Consider the following 13,950-nt stretch of genomic DNA (forward strand, 5'->3'; position numbering starts at 1 on the left):
GTGCAATAGAAGTAATGCAAACGCTCGATGAAAAAACATTTATTTTGCCGAGCACAATTGTTTATACCTATGCTTTGAATTTTTTTGTAACTTTTATAAATAGAAAATAATTTAAATGCGTAGAAAAAAAATAATTATGGCGGTGCTTTCAAAACAATGGAAGAATCTGCTGGGTTTTTTTTGTATGGCTTCCTGTTCCTCATATTTGTTTTCTTGTGTTGTCCTCAGTGGTCAGCTTGTCCTCTCTTACTGGAATACACAGAACATCATGGTAGGAACATGCACCTTGGTCAAGGTAACTACTGAGTGGTCTTTACCTCTCCTCTGAAGGCTTGGAGTTCATGACCCAGAGTAAGTACTCCTTGGCTGCCATGGAATCCAGCACTTTGTTCACGTCGCTGGTGAAGCTTCCGTCCACGTGCCTCCTCCGGTTTGACCCCCAATCCTGGATCTTGACGTTCCATCTGTACATGCACACCATGGAAACCGTTACTAGGGCATATGGTGTCTGGATTTGTGCCCTTGAGCAAATAACAGGTGGGTTGTTGTTTTAAATGTAAATTGCATGGTTATTATTTTAAAGCATATTTTCAGAAACATTCATTTGAGTTCCTGTTGTGATCTGATCATATGCATTGAAATAGTATAGTAAAGTTTATGATTACCCGTACATCTATTTTGCCCGAGATGTTTGTGCCGTTGGGCAAAAACAAATTTCATGATCATTTATTCACAAACCAACCATCCATCCATCCATCCATTTTCTGTTCCGCTTGTCTTCTTCATGCTCACAGGATGCCGGAGCTTATCCCAGCTGACAAAAGGCAGAATACAACCTGGACTGGTTACCAGTCAGTCACAGGACACAAATGGAGCCTTTTACGAGTGAGTACTGAATCCAGGCAAATGAACTGGTAACCACTTACAAACCTGTGCACCAAAATTAAAAAGTTGTTATTGTTAAAATGTGTCAAAGTTTATACTATGCACTAATCTCATGACATTTTGATAGCTGAATGATTTTGGAGGCTGTAAATCAGCGCACTATTTATTCAACCTATTTGATGCTAAAGAAGCTAATCGGTTAGCTAACGTTGTTCATGTTGTAAAATGTCACTCCACTCAACGCATTCATGTGATTTATTATTACACGAAAAAGGGACATCAAGGTCAAACGGGAACGGGACGGGACGGCTAGGACAAAGCAGCCGAGGTGTTGTCCCAGTGGAATCAGGCACTGGAGGAATGCAAAGAAGCAGGAAGTTCCCCTACTCTCTTCTGGTTTGGCCGGACATGAGCCCGGCGACAAAATCTTTCACGGCCTGGTCCTGAAGGTATGAGCTGACGTCGCTGGTGTATGTGCCCTCGGCGTGACGCTTTTCCATGCTGCTGGGAACAAGAGCGTCATGTTCCGTCAGTGCATCGCAAACTGAACAGTGGCTAACGCTAAATCCGACCAACTGAACATCCTCATTGGCTCATTTTGCACATCACAGAACAGGCTAACTTCATTGATTCACTATTAATCGATTATACTGTACGGTAAGAGTACAGCTAACATTTATTTTATTTATTTAAATTTTAGTCGCACTCTTATCGTACAGCATATGCAAGAGTTTTTTTTCCCAAACCACAAAATAAACTTAACCCGCCTCAACACAAGCTGCAATTATAGAAACCATCAACGTCATGCAGAAACGCGAAACAGTATTCAACTTATTAATAAGTCAAAATGCTGCTTTTTAAAAGATTTGATTCTTGGTCGATTGAAAAACACCAATTCCATTCAGCAAATATAATGCAAACCGATATCAGAACAAACCATAAAGAGGTAGAAATGGACCACTAACCCGTTGCGCTTGTTGTTCATGAGCCACTGAACAAAGTCCTGAGCTTTCCGGTCTTCAAGATATTTGCTGTAGTCGTTGGAAAAAGTTCCCTCCGAATGTCTCCTCATTAAAGCATCGTCTGTCTCTGAACTTGAGGAGGAAGAACAAGTCCTTCACAAAGAGACGGTGGCGGTGAATGTGCTACTAGATTTCCAATACCTTGAGATGTCTTGAAGAGGAACCTGCCAGCTACATTGGACAAAGCTGAGGACGGCAAGGAGGCCAGCCAAGGAGCGAATGTTTGTCATTGCTACAACCTGTCTCGTAGAACCACAACCGCACGGACACAGTAAGCGAGAAAAATTCTGTGAAGACGTTGACTCAAACGAATCTCACCTATATTTCCTCTTTCAGAAGAACGCCAACTTTCCGTCTTTGCCTGTGGCTCTTGAATACCTGAAGGTGGATCTGCTTAGGTGGGTAGGTTTCTGCCTTATTTACGGCCCAGCAATTACTTTCAGTCCATTTGTTAAATGTGTTTCAACCCTTGTCGGGAAACCTGTTGGGGCGTGATGCCAGGTAAAGGTGCAATGTTCAAACAAATAAAGTCAACACGGCCGGCAAAAAGCAGGATGTCATCCCTAAATGGGCTACCGTGATTTCCTGCATAGCGTGTCTGTGTTTTAATGTGGGCACAATGAGTCACTATTTTAGGATCCATGACCATTCAGGTTTAAAGATGATATGAGTCGGTGGCGTATCACCAACATGTCTTATAAACCTTGCGCAAAAACTACAAGGAAACAAACGTTTAACTTGGGAAGAAATCGGAGGAAAATTGTGAAGGCAAGAGAGGTGAACGTGAAGTGATTTGAATTTGACTATACCTTGTGAAAGTTTTTAATGCAGTGGTTCGCTTCATAAATTCAAAGATTCTTCAGTTGTTCTCTGAAAACCTTTTTGGCTTAGTGCGCTTTTCGCAATGCTCTTTGATGCCACTAGACGGCGCCAAAAGCACTGGTTACGAGCAAAGTAGTCAAGGAAGAAACAAATGATATATTTTGGACTGATGGACGTCAATGATCATAAAAGGTCAATGCCGAGTAGCTTGCGAACATCTGTGCTTTGGGATCGTTTTGTAATTGGTTCTTGCTTTATCTGGGCTGGTTTTTTTGTGTGCCTTACTTCATTTTGTATTGTCTCCACATCTGCTGCTCTTGTCACTGCTGCAGTCAAAACATTCATTTGATCCATTGTTTAAATTGATTTAAATTCAATTCTGCTTAGGACCCAACAAAGTCGTGGACCGGCACTTCTCACAACGCGAGATCCCTGACACGCTTCGATAATGAAAAGTCAAAAGAAGCAGACATCACGTGTAGTCATGAACTCAAGTGAGGGGGCGGGGCGAGGGCGTGGCTTGCTTCCCGTGCAGTCCAGACAATCAAATCTTAACCTTCAAGTTTTAACTAAGTACCACGCTAGATAAGACACGTGGTTTTAAAATCTTGGCAAATTTATAAAAAGTGAAAACAGAAAAGTCACCTGTAGGTTCATAGCTTTTCACAGACAAAGCTCAAAATTGTGCGCATAGCAGCGTCTCCAGCTCACATTTAACAAGTGCACAGCCATTTCAATTTACAACCACACTCGCTCACGCAATATTCTCGCGTACATCATCTTGAAAAACGGCCTTTAACTTGATCGCCATCAATGCGGCAATGTTGGCCTCCGTTTAAATTAAAGTAATCAACTGTGAGGGCTATGGACAATCTGCTTTGGAGTGCGTGGAGTGGCGACCGACCGATCCAGTCGACTTCATGCGAAGCATCTCTGTATGAAGTGGCTCATGTGGGTATAGACGTGCTGGTAGGCAGAACCAGGAAGTCCGTGGTTCTTGTCCGTATACCACTAAAGGACAACGCGTTTAGAATTTTCATTTGGACATGCTGCTTATCAATGTGGTGCATGGTTCCTTTGCTCACCATGGCTTCAAAGTCCACCTGCTCGTTCACCAGAGCTTCAGAGATCTCAGCTGCCTGCTGGAAATGCACGTTGTCTAGAAATTGGGGCGGGGCAGGGGGTTACTTACTCCATCATGCGGCCCTTGTTCTAAATAGCCTTAAATCAAATAACTCACCGTCAGCCGTTCCGTGAATTAGAAGATACTGCACTGAATGGAAGTTCTTGGCCCGTCCAGTAACTGTTGAGTTCTGTGCAGAGCGGGATTGGATTTCAAGACCTAGTCTACAACCGAAGGATGGATGTGTGTGTGCGAACTTACAGCGTAGGCGACTGGATTGTCATTTGGCCTTGTCATGTAGCGCTCAGTGTAGATGGTATCTGGAAAGAGCCCAAAGTGGACCTTTGGTTTTTGATCTTTCGTATCGTAATATTTCATTCTGGGTTCGAGATCTTGCTATTTCATATTTTGTTTTGTTCGTACAATCAATATTTTGATGTAGCGTTTGTCTATTTTGGGTGCAATTCAACTGTTGACCACTAGATGGAGGAACACTAGTTTGAAAGAAGAACAACAACAAAAAAATGTAGTGTGAATTTTGCAAATAAAGTAGAAAAATACCATAATATTCCCATTTGGAGACTGGAGCAACTGCCATTCCGCATTTAAAGACTCCACTTCCGGATCCCAAAACCATGGAAGCCACATATCCACCATAAGACTAAACCAAAAAAATAATAATAATAATTAGAGGCGCAAAGTGCCTTCAACATGAGCTACTTGGACTACTCACCCATCCCCATATAGCAATTCTATCTTTGTCAATAAATCCCATTTTGATGAATTCCCTAAAACAGAAATGTCCTTTAGACCTTCTCATGGAAGGAGAAATGATTGTTGACCCTTCACCTCCTTACCTCGCCGCTGTTATCTGATCTTCCACCTCGTAGGTTCCGAGACGTTTATAGAGTTCGTGCATTATCTTGTCGCCTTGGTAACCGCTGCCTCTCCCATCAAAACTGGCGACGATGATCTTCTCTGTGCTGGCCAAGTATGTGGACCAGCTTACTCGGTAGGTAAAGTCTACTTTCTGGCTGCAGGGCCCTGCATACCTGAAAGTTGGATGAGTGTTTTGATCATTGAGGCTGTTTCTCTTTTAATTCCGGCCGGTTTGCGGAGCTCTTACACGTCTATCAATAAGGGGTACTTCTTGGACTCATCGAAGCCCGGTGGCAAATACATCTTGTACCAGAGCTCTGTCACCAACGAGAACAAGGTCAAAGATTTAATAACGCTGACAATCACGCTGATTTAGTGAACTCACTGTATCCAGCAACGGTGATAGTTTCTCGACGCACGGTGGGCATTTTGATGTCAGAAATGAGTTGGCCAAATTGCTTGTTATCCTCCAAACGCATCAACTCTAAAGAGGTGAAAGACAAAAGTCATTGCTAGCTTTTTTCCACCTTAAGCTAACGGCTCTCACCTTTGCCTTCTTTGCTATCCATAAGAGAACTGTAAGGTATTCCCGGACCTTTAATCAAACATAAACAACTTGTCACGGGACATTTGAACTTATTTGACATGAAAAGATAAGAACTGACCACGGCAGGTCATGAGGTAGAATCTTGCGTTGTGGCTGAAATCAGCAGAATTGTACTGGCAGTTTTCCCCGCCCAAGTTGCAAGTTAGACACTTGACCTCTCCATTGGTCCATCTGCAACAAGCACACGCTTGCATAAGTCCAATTAAAAGGATGCAAGCAGAATGCCACAAAGGCCTTACCGATAAACATTCCTTCCTCCAGGTTTGCCTCCTTCTTGGTTACTTGAGTAGTATCTGTGGAATATGATGTGTGTTAAAGATAGAAATATCCTTAATGGACAATAGAAAAGATTTTGCATCAGTCCATCCAAGTCATCATTCAAACTCGTTCATTTGCGTCCTCGCAAGTGTTGGAAACGCTACGCTACCCAATTGGCTACCGCCGCCACCATTTTCTTTACCGTTTGTGTCCCCGGGCGATCAGAGGCCAATCCCGGCAGACTTTGGGTGACACCCAGGACTGGTCGCCAGCCAACTGCAGGGCACATATAGACAAACAGCCATTCACACTCGCATTCACACCGACGGCCGATTTCGGGACTTCAATTGACCTAACGTGTGTGTTTTAGGGAAGCGGGAGGAAACGGGAGGCAGACGCTCAAACTCATTCACGGCAATCACTTTTCACCAAGATGAACAAACCCAAAATAGCCCCCGCCCCCTTGAGGGATATCCGCCAACGAAATAAGAATAGCCCAAAAATCAACTTACACACTATCAGCAGTTACTTTCTGAATGGCAATGACTTCCCATTCTCCTGTCGTGATTGCCGTCACCTTGCCCTGCAAAGGACACGTTAGCATAGCAATGACCCCCAAAATAAATCGATAACGGTCCTGCGTTTATCCACTTGACCAACCTCCACAACATGATGCAGGTGCTTGTAGCCTTTGGGGTCACTCATCAATAAGTAATAACTCTTCTTATCATTGGAAAAAACTGGAGCTGATGGGGAAAACTAGCCAGAAAAAAAACAACAACGTTAGCATAGCTCATAACATCATGTTTCGTAGCTACGCTAGGTCATTCTTTTATTTTTACCCGTCCAACCCATCCAGTGCTGCTTTTCACTTCCTGACTCTACAAAAAAAAAAAAAAAAAAGACAGAGAAGACATTTGATATATTTGTTCATTCTACATATTGTATAGTGAGACTGGAAAGCACACTACTAGTTTTGTACCGCAACAGGGACCCAAGTGAAGTCCTTGAGGTCATAAATCTGAAGGATAAGGTGGTTTTGGAGCCGTTTTAGCCATTGGACAGCAAGACGCTGGTCAGTCCCCCAAGTCACTGTGGCCAAGTAGTGTTCCCTATTTAGCCAGAGACGACAACATTCAATCTTCAACCGACACATTCTGTAACTTTAATAGCGTTGAGGCTTCTCTTACTGTGAGATGAAGGTTTCCGGAACGAGGACCTCGGAGATATTTATTGTATTGTCTGTATCCACAACAAACAGCTTCACCTCTGGGTTTGGAGAACCTGCCTGAAGATGATGATACAAAACATCGGGTAGCCATCTTTGGATATGTGACGAGGGGATGAGTACCCACCTTGGGGTATGGGATAGAAATAGTAGCGGGATACTGCTGATCCCCGTACCAGGTGAACTCCACAATGGGGACCAAGGTATCATTGAACTCGGCGTAGGCCACATATTTCCCTCCTGGGGACCACCAAAGTCCCTGATTGGATGAGAACATCTCCTCTGGTAGGAGGAACAAATATGAAAGTCAATTGTTAGGAGAGTCCGGTAAAAAATAACCGCACATTGATATCAAATATCCGTAAAGTGGCAAACGTAAAGATTAGGAGTGCGCGTTTCTCCAGTATAAGACGATTTTGCTTTTTAACTCTCCTCTAATAGGAGGGTACTAAAAGTTATGTCATGTTCTAGTACTTCTTACTTACCCTCATACACCCAATCTGGAATTCCATTTAAAATCTGATTCTCCTTGCCATTGTATGTCACTTGTTGGGGCAATGAATCCGGGCTGGTCTTTATATACACGTTATTTTTCCACACAAAGGCCTAGAAATGTACAAGAGAACAAGGCTCAGTAATCCATCTCTAGTCCAGAGTTGACATGAAGTGTTTGGAAAAGGCAGCTCAAAGTTTCGCTGATCCATCAAAGTTGACGTTGAACTTGATTCAGTCACACTCACCAGTTTATTCCCTGCAGGTGCCCAAGCCAAATATTGGATTTCTTCAGGAAGTTTAGAAGGTTCTACAAACTTGCTGAGATGAAATAAGTCATAAAAGTAAATAAAAAAAAAAAAAAAAAAAAAGAAAAATCCAGCACATAATCTTTATGCTTGCTTACTTACTTCAAAGTCCGATCATAAAGTGAGTAGGAAGCTGTGAATGAATGCCTCCACAGCTATCGGGAAAGGAAATGTACACTTGGCATTATTTGGTGGAATACACACAAAAATATGAGTTAAAAGAACCACAAGGTGCCTTTGAGACATCTCCTTATCTCCATTTCGAAAATTGAATTGAATATTTATTGTAAGAAACATGCGGTGATTTTGAGCCAAATATCAAAAGTTGAATCTCACCATTGTGTAGTTACTCATAAATGCCACATATCTACGATCAGCAGACGGTTGATAGTCGGAAGCCTCTTTTTCTCCCTGTTTTAACAAGAAGAGAAAATTTTATAAGTAAAGGTTCTGATCCAATAAGAACTGCTAGTCAAATCGGTTACATTGCTTCTTCTGGCGCCGCTGGTAACAATTCAAGCTCCACAGATCAAAACAAGATGGATGACTTACAAATATGCCTGCGCTCAAGAAGATGGAGGACCTTCCTGTGGTCACGTTATGAAGATAGACTGAGCCTTGTCGCCGTTGCAAATACTCATCATCTGCAAAGGGAATGAGTTTAGGATTACAAACGACGCAAAAATGCTGACATTTGATTGGCACTGAAATTCCAAATGTCTAGTGACACCTACCAGAGATCCACCGGATGCTGGGAGATCTGGGTTTGAGGGAACTGTTGAACACGTCCGCCAGTGTGAAAAACTTCTCTTCTATGTTTTTATTCTGCTCCTCTGATAAAGACAAGAAACTTGGATGTTGCATACTCAGCACTAATATACACTCAAGTTTTTATTCAATCTAAATTTCAAACCTTTTGACTTGTTTACAAGGGAGATTAAATAATTGACAAGTGTAAAAGTTGTAAAAGTGTCCCGTCAAGATAATTTAACTGTACTTTACAGCTTGTTGTAATCTCTTCTCGAGCAGGCGCTAAAGAGTCTTTTGTAACTCTTAACGTTATGGTCTGCTAGCTGTATGAAATACAGTATGAATTATTTTATTTTTTTTAACTCAGCTTTCATATTATTATTCGCCTTTTGACAGTAAATCTTATTTGATCTCATGCTTTGCTGCTGGTGAGTAAAGCTCTTCCGGTGGACATTCATAATGACTCTTGATAACAACCATAAAAGAAGAGAGGGACAGGTAGAGGCTTCAGAAGGTTGGAAACAAATTACGACTGCTGATGGTACTTAAGTGTTAACTATTAACTTTAATTTTGGTTCTGTGTTTAGCCTTGAAAGATAAATTCAATCATCTGAAATTTTTGGGGAAAACATTTTAATAAAATGGGAAAATGACTTACCTTTTAAGTAAATCACAGTTGGTACTGTGATCAGAACAATTACAACAACCAGTCCAAGAACTCCGAGGACCACCTTGGCAATGGAGACCTGATTGGATGGGGAAAACATTTCATGTAAAACACCAACTTTAGTTACATGAACATGTGCTGTCAATTAACTCACCATAATTTAAAAAAAAAAAACCTCAACAATATGCGTCCAAAAAATTCACAACAGCACCCATGCAGCGTCAGAAAATTGTGCTCGTAGGTAGTTGTACGTCTATCCAACTTAGCTGTTAAATATTACCTTTGGTTTCAAGGGTAAGCCAATAAATGCGTAAACAGCAGAGCAAAGTTTGACAAGTTGAATCAACTTTGGAGAAACTGAAAGTTTTCTTTCATCAAAGTCATTTAAAACGAGATTTAATCACATCCCCTTCCTTTGTCGTCAAAGTGTTTTCATAGTATTCTTGCGGTGTTTATTTTTTAATACTATCCAAACCTAAGGGAAATTATGTTTGTCTTTATCAGTCAACAGGTTCATCAATGTTGTTATTTGTTTTATTTCTGTCATCATAATATTACGTTCCAAAAATAAAAATTCCATTCTTTATTAATAATTTATTGAAGTTTGTTTTAGTTATTATTTGGTTGGATAAGAAGTTTGTAGAGGTCACTTCCTCTCACAAGTAAAACAGCGACATCTAGTGGTGATATGGCAAACACCCTCTTTCTGTCCTGTTTCTCGTCTCTCGGAGCAGGCGAGGGAGGGGCGGGGCGAGAGGAGAGGAGAGGAGAGGGCTGCGAAAGAACCCCGACCCGACCCGACCCGACCCGACCCGATCCAACACGACTCTCAGCAGCAAACATTTGAGATGGAACTTTTTTTTTCTTTTCTTGAGAGCGCTCGTGCGCCCCCACGTGGATTGCGCCCTGGGCGCTATTGTCCATTGCAAAAACCGGCCTTGGTCATCATATTTACTTTCCAAAACGTACAATAAAACCCATGTACTTTTTAATGACATGAAACAAAAGTGAAAACCACATCATTCCACGGAGCAGCGAGAAAGCACGCAAGTCTATTTCCGTCCTGCCGGAAGGTGTGAGGCGATGATTAGGCTGCGTCCACAGTAAAAGCCTGTTGAAAGCTTCACAAATAGAGAAGCTCTGCATTTATGGGGAATAAACACCATTTTCAACACTTGTTCCACTCAGAGCGGACATCCTCTGCAAACAAATCTTCCCTAATGCAGCATGCCTTGTTTGATGAGTACAACCTGCCACTAAACCAAATTCTTTATAGGGGACATTTTGAACGCATTTGCCCTCAGCCTCGGAGCTGCTTTTCTTCTATTTATTTTCTTGAAACTCGTCACTTTTTTTACCCCACAATCACTGAGTTGTCTGCCATTATCCGTGCAGTTGGGAGCGTGTTCTTTTTTTGCGCAGTAATATCTTTTCACTTGTCTTTCTACACTTGTTGGCAGTCTGTGACGTGTGCTTCTGTTACATAACCAATCTCGATACCGCAAACTTAATAAGCACATCATTGATAACAAGATGAATTGAACAAAAGCATGGTTGGCATCAATCCATTCAGCCAGCCACACATTTTCAAAAAATGAAAAAAAAGGAAAAAAAAAAGGCGCATCCAACTTTAATCATTTTTAATAACAAGACGGGGAAAGGGCAACACCGCGTGGCAGCCTTGCGTTACTACTATAAATATGTATGCATTTCTTTATTTCATTTTGCTCTACATCTACGATGTGTTTGCTGTAATTGTGTGCTTCTCATTTAGTTTGTGTTATCCCCCAGCGGGGAGAAGAAAATATTTGACTCAGTCTCAACGCTCCTCAGTGACTATAAATACTATCGTTTGACTATAATTTTTTTTAAAATAAATATATCTCTACATAAAATTATATCGTATTTAACATGTACCGTGGGTTTTACATGAGCAAGTTCGTCTGATTTGCAAATTTGTAATTTCTTGCACCTAAATGTCGAATAGTCGAGGAGGGTTGAAAATATATGTATACCCAACGCGCGGCGCGGGGCGGAGCGTGCCTGATTACGTCACATTCTTGAATTTCCGTTGGCGTCTGACTGGAACTTACCGGAAGTCTTTAGACTTCACTTGCATTATTCACAGTTTAACATTTTGCAATTTTCTAGCTGAAATCAACATCAAATGGCTTATCCCGGATACGGTGGGGTGAGTACATTAGACGTGCTCACGTTTTTTTCTTTTACAATCGATTACAGTTCGTGGTTGACACTGTCGTGCTTCCCCAAGTGCTTCAGAGTTTTGAACCACAAACAAGTTCCTTTCTCGTATATTATGTGTCCCATTTGCAACAAAACTAACGTTGTGTCGGTTCTAAATGACCGTTAAGTAAACGACTTGCGAGGTTGTAAAATGTCACAAGTTAACCTCCATTTTTGGCCAGTCCCGTTTGCTGTGTCATTTGCAAGCAAATCGTTGAGTATCATGTGCAACAAAGCTGATCAACCCGAAATTGTAAACCCTCCAGGCATTGTCGTTTGCTCGACGCGCACCGAGGAGAGGCGTGCAAAATTGGAACGCAGACATGACGGCGGTACCGCCCAACATGGCCATATTTGCCAGTGGTTGCTAAGCGACCAAACAGAGGGTAGCCTGGTGTCTTTTTTGCTTCTTTACACATTCAGTTTGTTTAATTTCACATCTTTACAACAAAAGCCCTTGCTTTTTTTATCGTTTGAATGTGGAGAAGGAGACAAACGCCAGCTAAAATTGTCATTTCAAAAATTGAATTAGCCAATTGTTTGATTTTTAAAAATAACTAGTAACTTAACAGGGGAAAATGAAGTAATAGTATTTTCAGATTAGTCATTGATGTGTTTTTGTTTACATACGTCATCAACATTCACTCTTGCTGCTTTGTTGCTTCTTCTGCCAGTCAACCTGCTTGCAGCTGTCTGAGTTGTCGCTAACTCATGCCCACAAACATTCCTCAGGGTGGAGCAGCTGCTGAAACCTGCTTGAACACTTTGGTTTCCTTCACTTCCTAGACACACTCCACTCTTTTTCTCATTTATGTTTGAGCTGGAGCAATGTATAATAGAGCCTCGAGGGTGCTCTTTTTATACTATTTTGTTGCTTGTTTATGTTTCTGGTTCTGCTGACGTTCATTCCACCCACCAGACTCAAGAAGGTTGTATTTGATAGGCAGACAGTTTCATGGGTCAAACCCCGAATAATATACTTTTGACCTCATTAAGCTGCAGTGATGGCATCATCTATAATTATTAACGCCACAGGTCAGTTTCATTCACATAGTGTTTGAAGCCATTTAGAGTCGATGCGAATGATGTTTTTAAAATGTTTGAGAAGCACTGGACTCTGGTGGTGTTGTCCTTATGTACTTTTCTAAATAATTGGGTAAATTGAGTAAATCACGGAGTGTTTCCTTTCTCAGTATGGCAGTCCGATGGCACCCCAAGGAATGCCCGGCGGACCGATGGGACAGAGGTTGCCCAATCACATGAGCGGACCAATGCTCGGCCCAATGGGAGGCGCGCAGCCCCACGGTGGGGGATACGCCGCCTACGGAGCAGGCTATCAGGGCCCATATGGCGCTGCGTCCCCGGCTGCCAATGACCCAATGTGGGGTTATTTCACAGCCATCGCTGGCCAGGTATTGGAAAGTCTCTCAGCTTAGGCAAAAACGTTTGCTCACAGTGCCATTTAGCTAGCGGTCCGATTGCTCGTTATACAGGACGGTGAGGTGGATGCGGTGGAGTTGCAAAGGTGCTTAACTCAAGCCGGCTTCACTGGGACCTACAGCCGTGAGTGACCGTCTTGATCATCAAGCTCTGCAAAGTTTTTGCTTGGTCGTATAATTGATGTTTTCTTTGTGTTGCAGCATTTAGCTTGGAGACGTGCAGAATCATGATCGCCATGCTCGACGTATCCTTTTGTGTAACCGCGGCGCTTTTTGTGCAACCCCTTTTCCATCGTGGACGATTGTACCTTCACCACGCCGTCGCCAGAGAGACTTTACAGGCAAGATGGGCTTCACTGAGTTCAAGGAGCTTTTTGTGGCGCTCAACGGCTGGAAGCAGAACTTCACAATGTTTGACCGAGACCGGAGTGGTACGATTGAGCAACATGAGATGAACCAGGCAATCAGCGCCATGGGTGAGAAAATGACGATGCAAATCAAATCATTCCACTTTGGAAGATATGGAGAGACATATTTATTCATCTTTTATCACTTTGGTGCCAAGAAGCAATGTTGAACTGAAGGGCGGAGCTTCATTTAATCTGTCCAGTCTAACAGGCAAAAAAAGTGTTTTGCTGCCATCTTGTGGCTTCCATAGGAAATAACATGTAGGTCAAGGTTGCACTAGATAACATTAACCCCCCTACCACCACCACCAAACCAGGATACCGCATCAGTCCTCAGGCCCTGAACGCCATCATCAAGCGTTACAACAAAGGCGGTCGCATCTACTTTGACGACTACGTGGCCTGCTGCGTCAAGCTCCGTACGCTCACAGGTAACCACACTCACTATTTCACGCGGCAAACTGAAACGTCTACATTCACTTCTGTTCTCATTGCAGATCATTTTAAGAGGCGAGATACCATGCAGCAAGGTTCTGTGCACTTTGGCTACGATGACGTAAGTCACACGAAATCACTGCCGCTTCCTAATTTTACGCTCATCAACTTGTCGTGTTTCCTTTGTCAATTCCTACTCTGATATTTATTCTTGCTGACATGATGTGTTTGAACCAACTTCAAAATTTGGCTCCTAAAACGTTTGTGTTCTTTCTGGGCAGTTCATCCTGTGCACAATGGCCATTTAATTGCTGCTAGTGGGCGGAGCTATGAGTCCAAAATCCCTTGAGGAGCCAATTGGGGGGAGGGATTGACCTTTGACCA

General features: G+C 42.4%; 3 protein-coding genes and 1 long non-coding RNA gene across 4 annotated transcripts in view; 2 read left to right on the forward strand and 2 right to left on the reverse strand.

Annotated features, from left to right (window-relative positions):
* Nucleotides 1–37: 37 nt before the first annotated feature.
* Nucleotides 38–2,356, reverse strand: LOC125988152 (pro-glucagon-like). The gene is made up of 6 exons (XM_049753000.2): nucleotides 2,226–2,356; nucleotides 2,049–2,146; nucleotides 1,851–1,979; nucleotides 1,273–1,386; nucleotides 318–464; nucleotides 38–249 (listed from the first exon to the last, which is right to left on the reverse strand). Exons 2-6 carry the CDS (start codon nucleotides 2,135–2,137, stop codon nucleotides 225–227), a joined length of 504 nt encoding a protein of 167 aa, XP_049608957.1. The 5' UTR covers nucleotides 2,138–2,146; nucleotides 2,226–2,356; the 3' UTR covers nucleotides 38–224.
* LOC125988153 (uncharacterized) lies at nucleotides 660–2,366 on the forward strand. Its single transcript, XR_011086201.1, has 3 exons — nucleotides 660–1,334; nucleotides 1,986–2,178; nucleotides 2,244–2,366. It is a non-coding gene; the product is annotated as an uncharacterized lncRNA (long non-coding RNA).
* Nucleotides 2,367–3,324: 958 nt separating this feature from the next.
* On the reverse strand, nucleotides 3,325–9,310 carry LOC125989022 (dipeptidyl peptidase 4-like). The gene is made up of 26 exons (XM_049754972.2): nucleotides 9,196–9,310; nucleotides 9,033–9,120; nucleotides 8,359–8,457; nucleotides 8,177–8,268; nucleotides 7,961–8,035; nucleotides 7,727–7,779; nucleotides 7,565–7,637; nucleotides 7,310–7,430; nucleotides 6,952–7,106; nucleotides 6,787–6,884; nucleotides 6,579–6,708; nucleotides 6,439–6,477; nucleotides 6,257–6,355; nucleotides 6,109–6,179; nucleotides 5,578–5,631; nucleotides 5,397–5,509; nucleotides 5,279–5,326; nucleotides 5,117–5,215; nucleotides 4,979–5,048; nucleotides 4,710–4,904; nucleotides 4,586–4,640; nucleotides 4,414–4,513; nucleotides 4,114–4,172; nucleotides 3,970–4,042; nucleotides 3,815–3,888; nucleotides 3,325–3,740 (listed from the first exon to the last, which is right to left on the reverse strand). The coding sequence occupies exons 1-26, from the start codon at nucleotides 9,196–9,198 to the stop codon at nucleotides 3,648–3,650; spliced, it is 2,229 nt and encodes a 742-aa protein (XP_049610929.1). The 5' UTR covers nucleotides 9,199–9,310; the 3' UTR covers nucleotides 3,325–3,647.
* A 1,756-nt stretch (nucleotides 9,311–11,066) lies between these two features.
* gca (grancalcin) overlaps nucleotides 11,067–13,950 on the forward strand; it is a 3,196-nt gene continuing 312 nt past the window's right edge. Inside the window, exons 1-8 of the mRNA XM_049754442.1 lie at nucleotides 11,067–11,232; nucleotides 12,479–12,697; nucleotides 12,779–12,848; nucleotides 12,926–12,969; nucleotides 13,053–13,200; nucleotides 13,449–13,562; nucleotides 13,629–13,687; nucleotides 13,848–13,950. The exon at nucleotides 13,848–13,950 is cut by the window's right edge and continues 312 nt beyond it. Of these exons, the coding sequence (XP_049610399.1) occupies nucleotides 11,209–11,232; nucleotides 12,479–12,697; nucleotides 12,779–12,848; nucleotides 12,926–12,969; nucleotides 13,053–13,200; nucleotides 13,449–13,562; nucleotides 13,629–13,687; nucleotides 13,848–13,874 (705 nt within the window). The 5' untranslated portion in view covers nucleotides 11,067–11,208 and the 3' untranslated portion in view covers nucleotides 13,875–13,950. The remainder of the gene's footprint in view (nucleotides 11,233–12,478; nucleotides 12,698–12,778; nucleotides 12,849–12,925; nucleotides 12,970–13,052; nucleotides 13,201–13,448; nucleotides 13,563–13,628; nucleotides 13,688–13,847) is intronic.

This window comes from Syngnathus scovelli, chromosome 2 (assembly GCF_024217435.2).
Source record: "Syngnathus scovelli strain Florida chromosome 2, RoL_Ssco_1.2, whole genome shotgun sequence".
Taxonomy (NCBI): domain Eukaryota; kingdom Metazoa; phylum Chordata; class Actinopteri; order Syngnathiformes; family Syngnathidae; genus Syngnathus; species Syngnathus scovelli.

Bases quoted from the DNA above. Each gene is read 5' to 3' on its own strand.
- LOC125988152 (XM_049753000.2), bottom strand. From the start codon at position 2,137: ATGACAAACATTCGCTCCTTGGCTGGCCTCCTTGCCGTCCTCAGCTTT. The intron at 1,980-2,048 runs GTATTGGAAATC...TTCCTCCTCAAG, and splicing joins CCTCTTCAAGACATCTCAAG to TTCAGAGACAGACGATGCTT. The intron at 465-1,272 runs GTAGGGGAACTT...GTGCATGTACAG, and splicing joins TCCGGCCAAACCAGAAGAGA to ATGGAACGTCAAGATCCAGG.
- LOC125989022 (XM_049754972.2), bottom strand. The intron at 7,780-7,960 runs GTGAGATTCAAC...CTTTCCCGATAG, and splicing joins TTATGAGTAACTACACAATG to CTGTGGAGGCATTCATTCAC. The intron at 4,905-4,978 runs GTAAGAGCTCCG...TCCAACTTTCAG, and splicing joins TACCCCTTATTGATAGACGT to GTATGCAGGGCCCTGCAGCC.